This window comes from Schistocerca nitens, chromosome 5, assembly GCF_023898315.1.
Source record: "Schistocerca nitens isolate TAMUIC-IGC-003100 chromosome 5, iqSchNite1.1, whole genome shotgun sequence".
Classification (NCBI taxonomy): domain Eukaryota; kingdom Metazoa; phylum Arthropoda; class Insecta; order Orthoptera; family Acrididae; genus Schistocerca; species Schistocerca nitens.
In genome coordinates, this window is record NC_064618.1 from 514,649,092 (window position 1) to 514,671,275 (window position 22,184).

Here is a 22,184-nt window from a genome sequence, read left to right on the forward strand (position 1 = left end):
GAGGGCAAGTCAGGGCATATTACCCTTAAGTGTTTCTCATGTGGACAAGTAAGGCACACATCTAAGGATTTCAAAAGTAATGTTAAGTGTAAAACCTCTGGTAAATCAGGACACTGAATTCGAAACTGCCGACTTGAGAAAATAATTCCCAAAGTAGAGCTGGATCAAGCATGTCGAGATTCAGAGTCTCCAGAGGCAGTCAGGTGTGAAAGTTGCAGTGTATAAGGATACAGAGGCAACGGCCTTGCCGCAGTGGATACACCGGTTCCCGTGAGATCACCGAAGTTAAGCGCTGTCGGGCGTGGTCGGCACTTGGATGGGTGACTATGCAGGCCGCCATGCGCTGTTGCCATTTTTCGGGGTTAGCTCAGCCTCGTGATGCCAATTGAGGAGCTACTCCACCGAATAGTAGCGACTTCGGTCAATAATACCATCTTACGACCGGGTGAGCCTTGTGCTGCTCCATGCCCCTCGTATCAGCATCCTCCACCGAGGATGATACGGCGGTCGGATGGTCCCGTTAGGCCACTCGTGGCCTGAAGATGGAGTACTTTTTTAGGATACAAAAGTCCTTATTAGAGAGCGAAATGAGTTGTGTGTTTCACATATCATAGGCCATGGCACAAGGCTAGGGAGTATACTAAGGCTGCAGGAAATTCTGTGAAAAATAAGAACCTGGAAACGAAAGGAAAGCATCAGATTTCAATCACCTGTTGCTGAATTGTTAAAGGTATTCAAAGTCAACTATGAAAGTAAAAGTGCGTTTATAGAATTGAACTGCCCATAGAGTACAAAAAATTTATTAAAATTGCTTCTAGATAAAGGAATAAAAATTAGCTAGCTCAGTACGAAGTATCTGCGAAGTCACGTCGGGTACAGAGATGAATAAAGTATAAAGATTAAACGTATCACAAATCCGGTCTTACATACAAATGTATCTCGGAACAGATCGGTAATTAAAGGTTAAACATATGTTTCATGCAGTATGAGGGGAACTGGATATTCCCTACGCTAGTTTAATTAGAAGAGCCTTCTTTAAAAGCCCGGTGTAGCAACTGATTATGAAAAGGACACCCTTTGGAGCGGGGATAGGCCTGATAAACTGTGAGCAGAGATAGAAGTGCAGTGCGCAAGTACTTAGGGACAGGGGCTTAGAAAGCCACAAACATATTTTCAAACTGCCTGGTGTGAATGCATGCAATGGAGTTAGAGGTTCACAGAGCTTGAGCTTTTAAGAGGGGCCAGTAAACAACAGTAGGCTAAAGAAATGAATAAGCAAACAAGCTACCGGTAGACAGACGTGTCACCGATGAGAAACGGACGCTACAGACTCTAAGGCAGGCCAGGTGGCTAAAATACAGTTGGGTCCTCGTGAGCAAAGAATTTTGAGAATGAAGTTGCAGGTACTAGCCTAAGAGAAGACATTGTCAAGAAACAAGAGCTGCAGTAAGGTGTGTATCTACTAGAGGTGCTACTGAGCTTACAAAGAGGCTCTTGTTTTATTAGCGTGTTAAATACATGCGCCCGTTTCTATGGAGATACCTCGCATTGGGGCGGAAAGAGTTCCGCCATTTAGCCCAAGTCAGAAGTAGACTGTGCGCATGGTAGACAAGGTCTCGAGTGAGAAAAAAACCGAGTATCAGTTTATTAAGGAAAACTTGGATCACTTAAATGCAGTAGAAAAACAGTTCATAATAATGGTGTGTTTTCCAGGGGATAAGTCGACATATACAGATACAATCTGGTATCAAATAAGATTCCCGAAGCCACGGACGAGTAATTTGCTCTCGTCCTTACAGAATACCAGAAGGGCAGAAAGAAGCGTTACAACAGGAGATAAATCAGATGCTGGAGGACGATATAATAGTACCTTCAACAAGCGTTTATAAATCCCTGTTACTCATGATTCCCAGATTGATGGGTGCATCTGGTAAAAGAAAATGGAGGGTTTTAACTGATTACAGAAGACTAAATGACATTACTATCAACACAGTCTTACGAATTCTACGTACAGATGAAATTTTAGACAGACTGGGTAAGGCAAAATATTTTTCATCATTCGATTTCAATAAGAGAAACTATTGGCTCAGTTCTTAGTCAAGCGCGAGTAGGTGAAGACCTCCCAGTTGCATATGCGCACTAAACTTTGAACAATGCAAAACGAAGTCATAGCACAATTTAGAGAGAGTTAATGGCATTAGTTTGGGCGGTCAAACATTTCAGACCATATGTTTTTGGTCCTAAGTTATCATTCGTCCAGATCATAAATCATGGCAGTGGGTCGGAAATATTAGCGATCCGTCCTCAAGATTAGTGAAATTCAGATTGAAATTGGCTAGTATGATTATGAAATTGTATTAAAAAAACGCAAGAACAACTGTGTAGCGGAAGCAATGTCAAGGATTTGGGAAATACAGACAGCTGATACCGAAACAGAGGCAAATGAACACGAGGAAATGACGGCAGTCGAGGAAGACGAACAGCAGGAGATAACTACCAAAGAATTTGCGGGAATTCTATGACACACCCACAACTGGTCATCAAGTGATCTAGGAATTTAAGATTGAATTAGCAAATGCCCAGCTTGGTCTGGGATGAAGGACATTGAGGACTACATAGAAAATACACTGGATGTGAATAAGATACGCGAAATAAGAAAAAATGCCGTTGGTTATAACACCAACACAAGAAAGAGTGTTTGATAGGTGTGATATTGATATCGTCGGTACACTGACTGCAACAGTCACAAATAATAGATATATACTACCATTCCAAGACGCTCTAACAAAGTTCATTGTAGTAGAACCGATAGAAAAGCGGAGCGCAGGTACAATAGCTTCTGTCCTGGTGGAAAGAATAATTCTGAGATTTGGGACACCCTAATGGCAGCAGTTTTCTGAGTGACACGCTAAAGAGAGTGTGCAGATTGTTAAGGATTGGTAGGGTACAGTCCTGTTACCCCAATCGAACGGAGCATTGGAAAGATCACACCGAACAACAACGGAACTCTTGAGACACTATATCAATAGGGACCAATCAAATTGGGACGAATGGTTTCCATTCGCAGTATTCGTGTACAACGCCACGCTTAGTACAGGAACGAATTAAACCCTACATGAGATACCATTCGATAGAGCATTTACGTAACACACCGGATATATTGCAGAGAGATCCAGCAGTTGTTACTTATAATTACGATGATTATATACTCGAATTAAAAAAGAAAATGAGACAGATACACCAATGTATCAGATTTTATAGTAAACAATTTAAGGAGAACAAAGGTAACTATTTTTGAATCCAGAATTATTTTAAAACAATTGATCAAGTCTTTTTGTACGTTAGAAGGGGCAGAAGCCTTAAGATCGACATGTAGTAGTGTGGCCCATACACTGTAGTAAGGACAAATGGCCTAAATGTGGTCATTCGTTTAAAGAGAAACAAATTTTTAATGGTACATGCTAAAGATTAAAGAAGTTCTACTGAAAGAGAATTATTTTCTTGACTTTTAGATGAGGAAACTGACAGGAGTGTTGCACGTGGTGAACTGTATTGCCGTAGTGAACTCACTTGGACAGTTTCAAGATTGCTCTCAGAGAACAGAGCGTATACCAGTTATTACGCATAACTGATGTTGAACCGTTTAAGTCCAGCCGTACCCAAAGTTATGTACTCAATGTGCCATTAGTAGAGAACGAACTATTTAATCCGTACGAAGTATTACCTCTGCCTTATGAAGTTGATGGGCGTCAAAGTTTATTTATGTAGATACAGTCTGAAAAAGATTATTTGTTATTTGATGAACCCAAGCGGCATTATGCAAAACTGAGTAACGCAGAACTGTTGTGTAAAGAGGCAGATGGCCTTCTCAAAATTTGTGAACTTCTATTTTAATGCCCACAAATTATCACGATAAACGTGGAGCAAGGACGTTCCAACCCGTAAGGGAAATTCTCAAAGATTGTGTCAACGAGTTTGCGAAACTAATTGAGGGTATTTGGACTCCACTGAGGCAGCACCAATGCTTATTCATTGGTCAAAAAGACGAAGGCTTGACAATTTTGCGTAATGACAAGAAGCCAACAGATGTACTGATCAAAGATACAGGGAACATAACATTTTATGATAAATGTAAAGGGCATGGAACACAGATGTTCAAACAGTCAGAACAAATAATACGGATTAATGTGACCAGTGAAGAAATAGTGCCAGTTTTAAACATGGAGACTGATTGCTCAATTATAAATAAAGGAAAGAGGAACTTTTCTGAATCACAGGTAGGCAAGCCGTTGGAACCTGTAATACAACATTTAGACAATCTTAAAGTAGAAGGTCATAAAATAAAAGAAATAGAAGAGGAAACGGATTTCCAAGAGCAGCATAGTTTCTCAGAAATAACTTGGTATCATTATTCGTCCTCATCTTACGCAGAAGTTGCAATGTTTACCATTGTGATTATACGTTGTTTCTGTAGATACTGTAGATCTTTTACAGACTGTTTTAAGTACATGTACAAGGCATGAACGATGATTATTGTGGCAGAGTGTGTGTGAGGACGACCTTAGTACACACATGTGAGGGATCTGAAGTGACACGCATTAGTAGTTGACGGCCTTTTCTGTCAAACAGAGGATTATACTCTGTGAACAGCGTGAAGAAACCTCCATTACTTTTGAACGCAATGAGGAAATAGCCGCGTTAACTATGCCATCACTATCCAGAAATCAGATATCATGCAAAGCGCTGCAAAACTCCTTAGTACGTAAGAAAATACTGTTGTGCGTCACATAAGAAAATGTAGACAAGAATTTTGTAGGATTGTGTGTTCTCTTTCAGATTTATTGTTGTAATAACGACATGTAATGTGCTGTATTGACATACTTATTGGTAAGTGAAGTGAAGCAAAATAAACAAATAAACATGGACTTATATATGCAACATAAATGGAGAGACTTTTTGTTGTGTATTTGCATGTGTAATATAAAAACCAGAAAATTTAGTAATCTAATGATTTAAATTCATGTTCTATGTATAGTATGTATTCATTAAAAATGAAGCACTGTTTTACTATGATGCTTCTATGCGTATGTATCTATGTATACATAAGCGCAGTATAAAATGAAACAGTGTTTTACGTTGCTTCTTACATGTGTCCAAAAGTGAAGCGAAATACGAACTTTACAAAGTGCAAAATTGAAAGAGAACTGAAATCATTAACTAAGAACGTCTATAATGTAGTTTTTAGAGTTTAGATTTTTTCACTAAAACAGATGCAAGATTACGAATTTGTCGCCAAATAATTGTCAACAAATTTTTCCAACGGGGGAAATTTCATATATTGAAAACTTAATGACTTGTACGATGTTGTGCTTAACGCGACAGGAAGCAATCAAGGGCACTCCAGGGTAGGAAACTAGAGACACAATGTAGAGAGCAGGCAAAAGTGGAGCGTTTAGGTTACCAGACGTAAATTGTAACACTAGAACCCTGTACATTTCAGACGCTCCAAGCATCTGTCCCAAGGTACCATGTGGACGCTGTTTTAATGCGTCACAGGAGGAGGAGGAGGAAATTAGTGTTTAACGTCCCGTCGACAACGAGGTCATTAGAGACGGAGCACAAGCTCGGGCTAGGGAAGGATGGGGAAGGAAATCGGCCGTGCCCTTTCAAAGGAACCATCCTGGCATTTGCCAGAAGTGATGTAGTGAAATCACGGAAAACCTAAATCAGGATGGCCGTACGTGGGATTGAACCGTCATCCTCCCGAATGCGAGTCCAGTGTGCTAACCACTGCGCCACCTCGCTCGGTTTTAAGGCGTCACAGTAGAAGATGGCCAGAAAAAGGCACATCTTAGCAGAGGCAGCAAGCTTGTTATTTGCTCCTGAGAACTAGAATGTCAATGGGTTGACGTAAGCTAGAGTTGTCCTGTCAGATTTTGTGGCAGACAGCACCGACACAAACGAGAAAGGAGAGAAGTTGCGATGGCCGGTGGTAGGAATCCAAAATGATCTGTAAATTAAACTTTTATTAATAGAAAACTTTATTTCAATTAGGGAAAGAAACATAACCTAACTTCACGTTGTGAAATTTCTTCCTATGTTTCCTGAGTCTCCTATACGCAGTTACTTATACTCTTTATCATTCGTAGCTCGCTGTCGGGAGTCCGTGGACGTTCTGCAAGGCCTATGATTATCTGCGATGCTGTGGTTTTCCGCCAAAAGAAACTCCGTAACAGCTCTTTGCCTGAATCCTGCAGGGCTGTCCATAAATCCGTAAGAGTACGAGAGAGTGGAGATCTCTTCTCAACAACACGTTGAAAAGCATCATAGATATGTTCAATAATGTTCATGTCTGGGGAATTTTGTGGCCAGCGGAAGTGTTCAAACTCAGAAGAGTGTTCTGGAGTTACTCTGTAGCAATTCTGGACATGTGGGGTGTCTCATTGTCCTACTGCAATTCCTCGGGATGCACAATGGACATGGATGGATGCAGGTGATCAGACAGTATGATTACGTCAGTGTCACCTGCCTAGAAGTATCAGGGGTCCCACATCACTCCAACTGCACACGCCCCACACCATTACAGAGCCTCCACCAGTATAACAGTCCCCTGCTGACATGCAGGGTCCATGGATTCATTGGATGGTCTCGATATCCGTAAACGTGCATCCGCGCGATACAATTTTAAACGAGACTCGTCCAACCAGACAACATGTTTCCAGTCATCAGTAGTCCAATGTCCGTGTTGACGGGTCCAGGCGAGGCGTAAAGCTGTGTTTCAATGGTTCGCACGCTGACACTTGTTGATGGCTCAGCACTGAAATCCGTAACAATTTCCGTAAGGCTTACACTTCTGTCAAATCGAACGATTCTCTGCAGTCAACATCGGTCCGGTTCTGCACGATCTTTTTCCGGTCGCAGCAATGTCGGAGATTTGTTGTTTTACCGGATTCCTGATATTCATTGTACACTCGTGAAATGGTCGTACAGGAAAATTCCCACTCCATCGCTACCTCGGAGATGCTGTGCCCTCTTGCTCGTGCGCCGACTATAACATCACGCCCAGTCTACTTAAAACTTGATAACCTGCCATTGTAGCAGCAGTAACCGATCTGACAACTGCGCCGGACACTTGTTGTCTTGTATAGGCGTTGCCGACCCCTGCGCCGTATTCTGACTGTTTACATATCTCTGTATTTGAATACGGTTGCATACACCAGTTTGTTTGGCGCTTCAGTGTACATAAAGGCTTTTCTAGAGATGAAACGTTATCGAAAGTTGACATAGGCTGTTTGCAGCATTGACGATGAGTTCACGTTTTTCCCAAAACCGTGAAGAGGCTACTCAGCCAGTATGTATGAGATCGTATATTTTTAAAAAATTACGCTAACAAATTTTAAAACAGTAGTAACGTCACAATTTAACGGCATTTAATCAGAAAACTATTCGCAAGAAATTTTGTGTGGTCCTGACACTCAAATCAACAGCATCGCGTGATTTGTGAGTACAGAATGGTACAGCCGGCTAGTTCGGTATGCAAAAATCAGATCACTAGCCCTAAGATGACGTAAGATGCACGGCGATCCCTGTTCCAGGTGTCCTTCGGCATGGGCTCGAGCTCCCTGCTGTGGGTGCTACCCAACGAGCTGGTGCCGCCGTCGCTTCGAGTGCTGACCACCACCTCCGTCTTCGTCTTGGCGTCACTGTTGGGCTTCAGCGACACCAAGCTGTTCCAGGTGGTCGCCGACGCCTACGGCGCTTTTATACCTTTCTGGTTTTTCACGATGGTTTCTTTCCTAGGGTTTTTCTTCGTGTGGTTCTTCATTCCTGAAACCAGGGGTCGCTCGTTGGCTGACATCTCATCAGAGATGAGCGTTGAAGCTTCTACACACCGTCACAAGTCCAGCCAAACAATTTGATCACTCAGGCAGATATAGACGATGTTTCAGCATCCTGAAAGATACAGCTAGCTGTATAATTCCGACACGGACGATACCGTTTCATCTACATTGTTAAATGGGGACTTGCATCTCTGAATCAATGTTGGACTAATGATGTATACTTCTCGTGGAGGAACCGGTGGAAGGAAGACAGACATTCCTTGAAATGGAGAACCTCTGTGTTTGTAGCCTCAGGAATGTGGTAAGAACCTACGACACAATAGCTCTAAAAGTAGTTCCTCTGACAACAGCAACAGCAGAATCCTGTATTCAGTATCCCCTGTGTAATGAAATCAGACTCTTTACGAAGGAACAACCTACTTGTATTTTTTACATCCTTATAAAATAAATGTTTATATTTTTACTGGTACTTATAGTCAGTTTCCTTGTGTACGTGAGAGGTGTTCTCTGGTATTTTTAATGCCTTGCTTGACCCTCACCGATTCTCTTTCTTTTTTACGCTGTAGGGACTAAATTATTAATGCGTGTAAAATTTGACGTATCTAAACGGAACTGACCATTAAAAAGACAGTATTTTTCTATTACCTTGACGACATAGTTATGATCTTTATCAATAATTTAAACTTACCTCTATACTCTCAAACCCACTGAAATGGGGCTAGTTTCCAGTATTACAAAACGTTGCAGTTGCTTCTCATAAAAACTGTGTGCTTTCCTCGCTCTCCTTATTGCTGATATAGTACATATAGATCGAACGGGAAGTATGCACATTTAGTAATAAAATTTGATGTATCTTATGTTCATATGAACTCATTCATACCAGTTGACAAACCCAGCAATGCCTGGGTATTCATTTTGCCAATTTTCTATCATGTAGGAATGTTTGTGGTGAAATATCGACAACGTTTCACCTCCATCTTTTCCACACAACATCTTTGAAGTTATGAACCAGTCGTACAAAGAAACATGCGCAATGTGCAAGTGTGTAAGTACAATATCTAAATTAAAAACACTTTGCCCTGGCGATTTCTGTATCTTGGGCGTACCAGCTTCGTGTGTCTACAATCTGATTTTGTATACATTCTAACGTGTGCGAGATTTCCCGATACGCTGCTGCGTTCGATATAGCATCGAGTTTGTTCGAACAGTCAAGTGATATTTGACTCGCACGACGCGAATTACCTACAATAATAAGCTCTGCATAAATTAGACACTTTCGTGAAACAGCATTAAATCCTGCCACTGCATAAACGCTGTAAGTAGGCTCTTTAGGTTTTCTTATTGGTAACGCCATGTAGCGCTCTGTATGAAAATCACTGGCTGTGCTGTGTGCAGTCTGTGGCTGGTTTGCATTGTTGTCTGCCATTGTAGTGTTGGGCAGCTGGATGTTAACAGCGCGTAGCGTTGCGCAGTTGGAGGTGAGCCGCCAGCAGTGGTGGATGTGGGGAGAGAGATGGCGAAGTTTTGAAATTTGTAAGACTGGATGTCATGAACTGCTATATACATTATGACTTTTGAACACTATTGAGGTAAATACATTGTTTGTTCTCTATCAAAATCTTTCATTTGCTAACTATGTATATCAGTAGTTAGTGCCTTCGGTAGTTTGAATCTTTTATTTAGCTGGCAATAGTGGCGCTCGCTGTATTGCTGTAGCTTGAGTAACGAAGATTTTTGTGAGGTAAGTGATTTGTGAAAGGTATAGGTTAATATTAGTCAGGGCCATTCTTTTGTAGGGATTTTTGAAAGTCAGATTGCGTTGCGCTAAAAATATTGTGTGTCAATTTAAGCACAGTCTTAATTAATTTTTCTAAGGGGACGTTTCATATGTCGACCCTTAACGGAGGATACCTCACTGGAATCTTCTGATTTTTTCTTGTAGTTTGTGTAATTAGTGTAGATTTTGTTTATTGCTAGCGTGTAATTGTAGAGAGTACCTCCTTTGCAGTTGCAGTCTTTCATTGTTGTGCAGTAAAACATGTGTGGCACGCATGTAAATTTGCACCAATTATTTCGCAGCTGCGCTTACAATTAACTACATATTATTTTCAATGCTATGTTAATGTGTTTTCTTATTTTGCTCTTCAAATTGTGCTTTTCTGTGTTATCGTGTAATATTGTGACAATAATGGCGTGTGAAAAACGTAATTCTAGGCTCCAAAGTAAACTGAGAAACGACAGTGAAGACGAAAGCAATGTGTTAGCGCCACCGAGTAATGAATTAACTAATGTTCAAAGTAGTAATTTGGTAATTGTACATAGGGAAATGGAGCGGGCTGCAAACATTGGTGTAGACAGTGAAACAATTAGTGAACAGGGAAGCATTATCAATCGATCGGTCGGCAACAGCTTGCCTCAGGAATCCGAAATGACAGGACACAATATTGCAAATACTATAATTCAGGTTTTGCGTCCTCACCGTTTTCTCAAATAAGTCAAGACACATTTTCTGCTTTGCAAACTGCGAATAATGCCGGTTCAAATGCATTGCCGAATAGCACTGAGGAACATGTTTCAGACACCAGTGCATTGTTATTGCAATTATGCAACAAGTGGGACAAAAGCTTCAAACGTTAGACACAATGGAACAAAATCTTCAAAAGTTAGACACAATGGAACAAATTCAGAGACAAACACAGCAAAAGCTTCAAAAGTTAGACACAATGGCACAGAATCAGAGACAAACACAGCAAAAGCTTCAAAAGTTAGACACCACACTTGAACAAACACGTGAAGATTTAACTACTGAGTTACATAACATTGAATCGAAATGTCAAAAAGTCTGTAATGACGTAAAAACACAAATTTGTGAGCATTTCAACCTATTTTTTCGCGGCATGAAAATGCATTAGAGAATCACGAAGCAGCCATAAAAGAACTGCAAACAACTGTTCATCAAAATCATGAGACCTTGCAAGCTAAAATTGACTCAGTTGCATCTACCGATTCGGTTACGCAACTTGCAAAACCTCAAGAAAACTTAAAGGACACAGTAGATACTCTGAAAATTGGTTCAGAAAGACACATGGAGGAAATTATTTCATTATCAGAGAAAGGAGTTGAACTTTCGGATCAGCTAAATAATTTATCTACGAAGGTAGATGATAATCTGAATGACACAAAACCGGTAGTCTTTAATGATACAGAAGAGTGCGAACAAGTTAGGAAATTCAAACAAAATCGGAATCAAATTAATACGCAACACCAAAGAGAAATCCGGGAAGTACAAGATCAGCTGACACAGGTAATACAAGAATTACGTATTTCAGAGGACACTCGCGCTCCAATTCGGGCAGAGGGACATAGAAATACGGAACAGCCACAAAATAATAACACAGGGCACTTCGGAAATTATGACAGAAATTGGCAAGGTACATCGAATTTTGAGATGGAATCGCCGAAACGACGTAATTATGACCGACATGTGACTCGCCGACATGATGATTTTGACTATAAGCTGTCCATTACTACACGTAAATTCAAAACATTTAAGAATTCTGGCAACGACATTCATCCACAAGCGTGGCTTCATCAATTCTCTCATTGTTTGCCTCCCAACCGGTCATTACAACACAGATTAGAATTTATGTGTGGCTACTTAGAGAATGAACCAGCTGTATGAATGCGATCGGTCATTCACGATTGTCACAGTGAAGGAGAATTTTATCATGCCTTCCTCTCAGCATATTGGTCTCAAGCTACACAAGACCGAGTAAAACATAGCATCATGATGGTGAAACACTTTGAACAATCTAAATTTTCCAGTCTTGTCAAATATTTTGAAGACATGTTGCACAAGAATCAGTATCTTTCAAACCCATACAGCCCCTCAGAACTCATCCGTATTTGCTTAATCAAATTGCCTGAACATTTACGACATATTATTTTAGCAGGACGTTGCAAAGACGAAATTGAAGCTTTTCAGGGACTGTTACAAGAACTGGAAATTGACTCTGCCAATCGCGGAACGCGAAAACAGGAACACAACAATTACAGATCACATCTGTCACAATTCCGCGATGACAGAAATAATACATGACAAGGCTATTCTTACAACATAAATCGTGACCAAAACAGACACTACCCGTATGACAACCGTTGGCAGAGTAGTAATAATTATAGGGAAAGATCACCTCTCCACGGTAGTAACTATCACAGAGACAATCAGAGAAACAGACAATTTGGGAACCAAAATAATTATCAAGGGAGACAGAATAACTTCAGACGCAACAGTTCAGAGCGCAGTTACGATTCAGGGAGACATTCTAGACCATGTGTCCAACAAGAAGGAAATTACGGAATCTCCCGTTATGACGACAGACGATATAATCGTAACAACAGACCAGAATTTATTAAGAACTGGCGGGTTTCAAACAGGGCAGGGCCCTCTCGACAAGGTGAATTCGTAGAAGTTAGACCTCCAAATCCCAGTAGCGACGCGCGGTAACAAAGAGACAGACAATGACTCGCACCGCAGGCAGACACATGCGCCAGCTGGCTCCGAGAAAAATAACGTAGACGCTAACCTTGAGAAAAATTTTAGCATTCCTTACCGACGTATACCACATGATAACTGCGTTGAAGTTGAAACTCTGTGTACTAGGAAGAGTAAAGGTTTACACCACATTTCACATGTAAATCCGTTTATTGAGAGATAATCTGCTTTTTAACTTAGTCTTTGCTATAAAATTTTTCACTTCACGTTACTAGTACTCTTTTTCAATCTTTGAAACTGTTAACATGCAACGATGTTTTAAAGTTAACTATCCAGTCAAGAACCAAGAGAACTTATTTAAACAGAAATTACGACTGCATTGTTATTGTGAACAGACGACACAGTGTTATTGTGTGTGTACATTCTTGCTTGTTAGTTGCACGATTACATAACGACTAGAAGGCTCACATACTTAGAACATGTACCGGTACTGCTGTTGAGAATTTAATGCAACATTTTGGTTTACTTGAAAATACATTCTGGATTTAAAGTACTTTCAGTGAGATACCAGATGACACAGTGGTTAGTTTATGTGACAGCTACACGATTTTATCACGACGCTACTAATGAGTGACAATTTACAATGTTGCTTTTGCGGTGTATTTGTTTTATTTCTGCTCAGTCTTTCTGAATTCCTCTGGAAAGTAAAACATGTTTTAGTAGTAACTTTTGTGGTATAGCTATAAGGAGACAGCCTTTTCCGTAGCACAACAATACGTTACAGCACAGTACTTTCTTCATCACGGCAATAAGCGTAATAACTAAGATATCTACACGCAAAGCATTTCACTTTTGTTTATCATGAGGTAAGTACATTGACTTCTGCAGAACGTAGTTTTCGGAGGACAATAACTACGACACTTCCACAGAATTATCTTACAACAAGATGTACAGTTTAGCGCTACAGTACACGTATTTGAGTGATTAATTTTGGACTTAAAGCATTTATTTTAAAAGATATTTGAAGTACAATGATACAAAGGTTTTCCGTGATACATTTCATTCCATTGCTGTAATCTGTAACACCTGAGGGTATAATTACATTAATCCTCAGGGGGTACACGCCTACATTGTGTACCATGTGTTTGGCAAGCACAAGGAGCCCTAGATAATATGGTATTTGCTTATACAACTTTACACATCGGTACCATATTTCTCTAACACATAAATTACACAGTTATCTGATTATTTAACAGAGGAACAAACATTTTTTTACTACATCAGTGACACATGTTTACGCAATTACGCAGATGGATAACTTCACACTTATGAAATTGTATTTCATCTGTACTTTGTGAACTTTTCGTATTTTTTTGGAACCATTGTGATATTATGAGAGCTCTGAATAATATATTTGGTATGGGATCATGATTTTTAAAGTACGTTGGAGGTAGATGACACTGTTGAAATGAGCAGATAATTTTTTTTAGGTTTTGAAATTATTGCAGAAAGCTACGACGATTTTGAGATTTGACTGTGTTATGATGTTATTTTTACAACGACGATGTGTATTATGCTGTTGAGGTATGTTTATGATTAATAAGCTGATGCTATATGAGGAATTTGATTATGCTATGTATTTATTATGATGAAATATTGAAGAAGTGTCGACGAATATGTATATGTGTAATAAGGTAAGGAATAATTAGTAGTGGTTAGGGACTCTGACTTGTGAAAAAGGATGTTGGACACCAAGAATCGTACTTTAAGAGTTATGAAATGTGTGTAAATGCGTGAATGTATCACAATGCCGGCGAAAATTGTTTGGACACTGTTATATTCATAAGATTTTGTTTCTACACATTAGCAACGCAAATTCTCGACCTGTGAAATTTTGTATATGAGACTGCCACTGTAGTGCAAACTGGTGTTGTAAATATTTAAGAAAGTTAAGTGACCTTCACGTAATGCATCGTGGGCACGACGCATTACGTGGGCAGCTGCGCGACAGTCGCCTGGAAAAAAGCCATTAGTGTGTGCCTTTCAGAGGCACAGGTGTAGAAAAAAGGAGGCCATTATCCTCGCTTTTGACATTCCTTTGTAGAAAGTATCGTAAATACGACACCCTCAAACTTCAAAACATGATTACACTGTAGAGTTCTTAATTTATGATATTTACTGAAATGAAATGATGAGAAATATTTCATGTCTATTGTCTTGCTAGTTGAAAGATTGTTTACTGCATTATGAAATGCCATATGGCTAGTGAATGACGTTTCACGCCTTGCTTTGCCTATTTTGTTTAATATCTAGTTCCTAGCTGCACTGCAGCATTGGTTAAAATAAAATTTTATAGATGTACTAATATAAATATTTTATGCCTACAGATCCAGTAAAAAGTAACTTTATGATGGATGTACTCCAAAAAAATGAGGGAGCACAAAAAGACATTTCCACTTCACAGGAACTGCATACATAATTTTTGTCAGTGACTTGGTAACTTGTCTGCTAGAGCAAGCTACAGTGATGCATCACTCTAGTGTTAAGATGTGACATAGGTATTAGACATGGCCATCTTTACTGTAATATTTTTTCTGCTTGAGCTCTTTCATGATTAGATATAAGTTATTGCATTTGCTGCTGCTGCTTGCCAGCCATAGTGCTATTAAATTTCACTTTGTATTACTCTGTTAATCTAGTTTTACTACTGATTTATTTTTCTTGTTGCTGCACATTGGCTCATATTAGTTGTAATGTTGCATTGCTTGGTCATTTAGATTTACTGCAGCTTGCTTTGACAATTTCCATTTTTTTTCATTGCTGTTTGTATTAATTGTTTTATGCTGCTGCATTGCCTCGTCCCTTAGTTTAGCATCTCAGCTCAGTAGATTTAAGTTAGGTTAAGAGGGGGTAGACTATATAAGAGGATGAGTTGCGATGAATTGGAAGAAATGCATTGAGAAGTTATACGAAAAAAGTACAGAAGGCAGGTATAGATAGGACTTTTTGGGAATAATGATGAACGAATGGAGATCTCCAAGAAAAAATAGGTTTTGTTTGCAAAATACTGCAGTACCAAATGTTACACTGAAAACAAACCCTGTCCATTCCCCCTGTGTTATTCTGCTATGTGTTTGTGTACTCTTGTATATTTGTGTTTTTCCTGTCTTTATGTGTTTAGCTAATAAGATTTATGTTGTAGAATTTTTCAAATACTATGTTATTTTCTTCATAAAGATGTTTAGACATTATTTATTCTCTTTCGTTTTAATGATCATGTGTGAAATTAATGTTTCAAGAACTATTCTCATTATTTTATTTATTTACTTATGTCATAATTCCTGTAACACTGATGTATATTTCTATTTCTGTTCTTTTGTAAAGCATGTATTACTACAAATGTTATCTGTATTGTTATGTTCTTTAATGATGTATTTTGTACCTTTGTAATTGTATTCTTATGTTACAACATTGTAATTGACACCAGCTCATCATATTATTAACTTGTAAGTTCCATTTCACTGCACACGTTTCTGTTGGTCATAGTATATGGACAATATGTGAGAAGTAGGGACTGTTAGTGTTTGCACGTGTGTTAATAATTCAGCAAAGGACTGGATATCAGCATTGCTGGTTCTAAGGACAATTCCAGAAACTTTGTGAGTGCACAAGTGGTGGTTTATGGACTTGCTATGTTCTCTGCAAGACTCTTCGAAGGTGATTCTGCACCTGCACAGTCGCAACAGATGGCTGGTAGCTATCGCTACAAGGACTACAGTGGGTCTACACCTTTGATGACTCACCAACACCATTATTTCTACAAGGACTGCAGTGGGTCTGCACCTCTGGTGGCCCACCAATACCGTAATCTCTAACAAGACTGCAGTGGTCTGTTCTGTGATGACCTACCTACCAATATTCCTCAAAACTTCGACTGACTCTGCGGTGGGTTTGCTCTGTTGTAGCCCATTACCTGTCAGCATGTCAAGAGTCAGCACTGTCTTTCCGTTGGAAGGGCAACACTACTTCTTCAAGACTGCATGGAAATCCACTACTTCTGTGTGCATTGTCTTTTACTGCTCAGACTTTGAGAAAAGAAACGGCAGTTTTACTGTGATGAATGATCAGGATTGTCTTTATGGACTGTGAGAAAATTTTAGCTTTTGACCAACATTGTATTAATAAGTGTGTCCATTTGATATCTTTGTTATTGTAATTATGAAAAATTTTTTTCCAATCTGTATTGGCCACTGCCCAAAACAATTTGTAAAATTTTTTGTGGTGAGCATGGGGGCTATGTAAGTAGGCTGTTTAGGTTTTCTTATTGGTAACGCCATGTAGCGCTCTGTATGAAAATCACTGGCTGTGCTGTGTGCAGTCTCTGGCTGGTTTGCATTGTTGTCTGCCATTGTAGTGTTGGGCAGCTGGATGTTAACAGCGTGTAGCGTTGCGCAGTTGGAGGTGAGCCGCCAGCAGTGGTGGATGTGGGGAGAGAGATGGCGAAGTTTTGAAATTTGTAAGACTGGATGTCATGAACTGCTATATACATTATGACTTTTGAACACTATTGACGTATATACAATGTTTGTTCTCTATCAAAATCTATCGTTTGCTAACTATGCATATCAGTAGTAACGAAGATTTTTGTGAGGTAAGTGATTTGTGAAAGGTATAGGTTAATATTAGTCAGGGCCATTCTTTTGTAGGGATTTTTGAAAGTCAGATTGCGTTGCGCTAAAAATATCGTGTGTCAGTTTAAGCACAGTCTTAATTAATTTTTCTAAGGGGACGTTTCAACGCCTGTTGCCTTTTAACAAATTTACGAGTTCTCATACAGCATTGGTATGTATGGATATGTAAACATTTAAGTAAAGGTAACAGAAAAAGACGAAAATGTCCTCTCTTTTACCAAGTAGGTTGCAAATGAGCAATTCCATCCCTGTTCCTATATCAGAATGACAGGTAAAAATCTTCACCATATTTTAATCAGTTTGAAAAAAGACAGCAGCGTTCAAATGAAACAATCGAAGCATTATTCAGGTGAAACAATCAAGACAGTTAATCATGATTTAAATGAAGAACAAACGTAATACAGTGTAATAAAGCGACTGTAATTTTTATCGCGAGATTAAATTACAGCGGAGTGTCCTGACTTGGAGATTGTACCACAAGGCCCCACTAGGTCGAAGGACGAGCGAGAGCTCGAGAATTGCATAAATCAAGATTGCTATTTTTTATTTATTTATTAGTTGCGGTTGTTACGCATGATCAGCATGATAGAAATATTTCAGTCCGTCTTTCAATAATTTCTACAGTTACATCCATAGTAAATTAAAAAGGTCAAGAAAGGTCGTTGTGATAGTACCCACAGAAGCCACTAGATCGCAGGCCGAACAAAAGATCGAAAAGAACTCTTGGTTCCTCTGCTGTGCAAGTCCCGCCAGGATATCCACCCCCTCCAGATCCTCAAGCGCCATGCACTCTGCCTCGCCTTCCGTATACGCCGCCTGTCCCCCATGCGGATCCTCTACGACAGGGGTATCCAAACTTTTTAGTCTGCGGGCCACATTGACTCCTTCACGAAGTCATAAGGGCCAATACCTACCTACCCTAGCACTCCATGATCACCGTAATGTAAGGCTAAAGGAAAGGTCAAATCGCAAAAATCTAATGTTTTGGGAATAGCTAGCACTGAAACGAACTACGATTTTTATTTAATTACATAATTTTGATTGGTGGACATACCTGACCGAAATTCTGGCGTATTTTATTCTGGCGAATTTCAGCGACAAAAAAGTATGTCACTGCACATTCTTCACGAAAGCGTCCTGCAAGTTAACGAAATCTCAAAGTTTAGTTATATAGTCTTGTAGTGAGTAGCTGAGCCAGAGCATATATTTGATAGTTCTATTGCGTGATTGTGTCTATGTTTTGAGTGTCTCACGAGTTTTTTAATGTTTTATGCGCTGTAGTAGTAGGTGAGACGACGAAATGGGAGACAATTCAAAGTTTGAATTCGAAGAGACAAGGAAAATCTGAAAATCGAAATGTGTACAGCACGACTTGAGTACTTATGCACTGTATTTTTTAGTGGAACTACAGTGTAATTCAAATACCTTAAAAATAAATTCATTGCATTTTGTTTAGGCAGACTACCCCCTAGTTTTATTAGCATTAAATAGCACAATTTTATTTTCAGGTTACAATCTTTTGTGAAGTTCTGTACAAATATGGAAAAGAAACGAAAGGTTGATAGTGAATGTAGAATTTTTAAAGAGCAGTGGGGATCTCAGTATTTCATGGTGGAGTCAAGCAACAAACCAATGTGTACTATTTGCAATGAAGCAATATCAGTCTTCAAAGAATACAATATAAAACGTCATTATGAGACTAACCACTCTCAGAATTACTCCAAGTTTACAGGATGCGAACGATTAGAAATATATGAGCCTCTGAAACGCCAGCTAAAAACCCAGCAGTCGCTGTTTAAGGAAATAAATGCTGAACAACATGCAGCAACTCGTGTTAGTTTTCGTGTGGCTCATTTAGTAACGGAACAGTGTAAGCCATTTACCGACGGTTAATTAATTAAGAACTGCATTATTGCAACAGCAGAAGAAATGTGTCCAGAAAAAGTTAATTTATTTACAAACATAAGTTTGTCGGCAAACACTGTGGCTCGAAGAATAGATGATATTGCACAAAATATATCAGCAAAACTGCGTGACAAAAATCAAGACTTAGACTGGTTGTCTTTGGCCGTGGATGAGTCAACACATGCATCAGATACTGCTCAACTACTACTTTTTATTCGAGGGATTGACAAAAATTATGAAGTGTATGAAGACCTCCTTGATGTTCACAGTATTCACGGAACGACCACTGGCGAAGATATTTTTAAAGGAGTTGAAAGGGCAGTTCAGAAAAACAATCTTCAGTGGAAGACATTAAAATGTATTACGACTGATGGTGGCAAAAACATGTGTGGGAAAAATAAAGGTTTTGTTGCTCTCCTTTCTAAGGCTGTAGAAAATGACGGTGGCTCAAAACCATTATTAGTGCATTGTATTATTCACAAACAGTCTTTGTGTGGAAAACATTTAGATATGTCAGAAGTTTTAAAGCCAGTTGTTTCAGTTGTTAATTATATCAGATCCCATGCACTCAGTCATCGCTATTTCAGCGAGTTTCTTGAAGACAGTGAGGAAAACGACTTGCCATATTATACTGCTGTGCGCTGGCTTAGCTGCGGTAAAGTTCTGACCCTTTTTTAAAATTCCGAACAGTAATAGAAATTTTCTTGAACGAAAGGAATCGACCTCTGGCTGAGTTACGAAACGGTGGGTGGTTATGGAAGCCAGCATTTTATACAGACATAACTAAGCATATGAATGACCTTAATTTAAAATTGCAAGGTGAAAACCAGCTTCTGCCTGATTCATACACGCATGTTAAGCCCTTTCGACAAAAAGAGTGCTTTGTTTCAATCTCAGTTGAACAAAGTATGCTTCACGCATTTTAATACATGCCAATCGTTCAGTCAGCAATCTGAGATTCCGTTACCTGTAACTTCCGCAACTGAAGCTTTGGGCGCTTTAAAAATTAATTTTGAATCACGTTTTTCAGATATCGATGCAAATTCAAACGATATCACGATATTTCAAAATCCCTTTGACGTCGATATAGAAGCGTTACCCGCTGAACTTCAGTCTGAAATTATTGATTTGCATTGTAGCGACTTTTTTTAAAGAAAAACTTTGAAAGTCAACATTATTGGAATTTTGTAAGTGTCTTCCATCCACACAGTTTCCAAATTTACATAAATTTGCCCACGGCTTTTTTTCCGCTTTTGGCGCTACTTATTTGTATGAAAAAACTTTCTCCAAAATGGAACATGCAAAAAGTATTTACAGATCAAAATTAAGTGATGAGCATTTGAAGTCGCTGATGATTGTCTCTACCAATAAACTTGATCCACAACCGGAGATAATTATGAAAGGAAAGTTAAAGCTACATAAAAGTCACTAATTATCACTAAGATGTTAAATTTCTTTACGTGAATACTCTAACACTGTGAGTTTTCAAGATAAAAATTAATTACAGTTATTTTTATACATCAGTTACAACTAAAATATGCAATATCATTATGTACACCAGGTCCTGTAGTTTCTATAAATTACCTTTAAATAAAAATATTTTATACGATTTAGTTGCTATGTGTATTTTACAACGTAATAAAAAGAAAGTGAAACCTCACTTAAGAAGCAACATCCATAATAATGGATTACTATGGCTAGTCGCTGAAGTGGCGTCAATTTGAAAGACTTGCACCACACTCGTGAGTCGAATAAAATGCAAAGAATTTTTTTACTTAAAATGTTTTCGCCAACCTAGTCGGTTAACCGTTTTTTTTTTCACTATCGCACGGAGAATGGTCTGTCTGTTTATTGTGGATAGCCACAAGTTGAACCATGACCTTCCGTTTCGTAAAGATAGAGCTCCGACAATGTTGAGGTGTATTGGTCGCGATAGGCCTCTAAACTCAACTGTTGTCAGTATAGGTACCACCTCAAATATTTGGCGGGCCGGATACCGGGGATGTCCGGCCAGCTAACGCGGGCCGGTTTGCCGGCCCTCGCGGGCCAGTTTCGGCCCGCGGGCCGTAGTTTCGAGACCACTGCTCTAAGACCTGATTCCTTTCCCGCATCTGCTCCTATTCCATGAACATATCTGCATACTCTACAATTCCCAGTGCCGTTATTCCCCTCATCACCTGGTTGATCCTCTCCTCTCAAACCAACGCGCTCTGCCGTGCCTTCACCGTTGCATCCCCCCTACCCTCCATCCCTACAGCCTTCATCTCCTTTCCCAAGGTAGCTCCTGTCGACTCCCCATCCTGGATGATGTCCTCTCTCCCTCCAGTTATCCCTCCTATCAACTATGATCCTCACCTCCTCCTCTGTCCTTTTCGTGGGCTCCCTCGCCCCATCATCCATCCTGTTTTTTCACCGCCTGTCATCTCTCTGCCTCCTTTCTCTCCTTTGAGTCCTTCTGCATTTCCCTCCCTGCCTTTCTCCATTCCCTCTCGCGTCTGCCCTGCCTCGCCTTATGAGCCATCTCCCTCTGGCGGTTTGCCCCCCTCCCCTCTTTTTTCCTCTCCTCCCCCTTTTTTTCCTCTCGTTTGTCCAGGTCCCCCCCCCACCCCCCACCCCCAATCTGCCCTTGGCTGTGGTGTGTCATCTTCGTGCCGACATTCTAGTGCTGTGTTACCAGTGAATGTTCAGTGTTGTGCGTCTTTTCCGAAGCGTTGCGAATGGAAATCATACTGTTGCTGGGTGTGATTTTTATTTCATTTCCAAACAGACTCCAGACAAACCAGCCTGTTGCCATGTTTTTAATTGTCTGTCTACTATTTTATCTGTCTGATTCCTGTGTATTTTATTAGCATCGCCAACCCTTTGTTTTATGTTTTAACTTTCCACAAGTTTCCGCTGTTTTACAGTTTAAGTCACCGTTTTATCTTCTTCTTCTGTTTTAAAAATTCTGTTGGCTGAAGAGCGGCGTACTAAGCTGCTGCCAGCCCGCCCTCTTCGGGAGGAATGGAAATTCAATAAAGGAGAAAAAAGGGGGGGGGGGTCGGGATTCCCCGAACTGTGACGTAAACTATTCGTATAGTTTGGTTCATGTTCTTACTCAAACCTACAAAAGTCTCTACTGCACTCTTCGTACCTGTATAGACGGCTATCATTTTTGTCTCTAGCGGCTTGCGTTTTGCAGTAGAAAGGTGTCAAAAGCGCTGCCAGGTGTCAGGGAAGTTGACTCGACTGTAGGAGTGTCTTAGTGCTGAA

At 39.8% G+C, this 22,184-nt stretch overlaps 1 protein-coding gene and 1 pseudogene across 1 annotated transcript in view; both read left to right on the forward strand.

Moving 5' to 3' along the window:
* LOC126259853 (facilitated trehalose transporter Tret1-like) overlaps nt 1–8,272 on the forward strand; it is a 118,504-nt gene extending 110,232 nt beyond the window's left edge. The window contains exon 5 of the mRNA XM_049956908.1: nt 7,596–8,272. Within this exon, the coding sequence (XP_049812865.1) occupies nt 7,596–7,919 (324 nt within the window). The 3' untranslated portion in view covers nt 7,920–8,272. The remainder of the gene's footprint in view (nt 1–7,595) is intronic.
* On the forward strand, nt 235–352 carry LOC126261227 (5S ribosomal RNA; annotated as a pseudogene).
* Nucleotides 8,273–22,184: the final 13,912 nt, after the last annotated feature.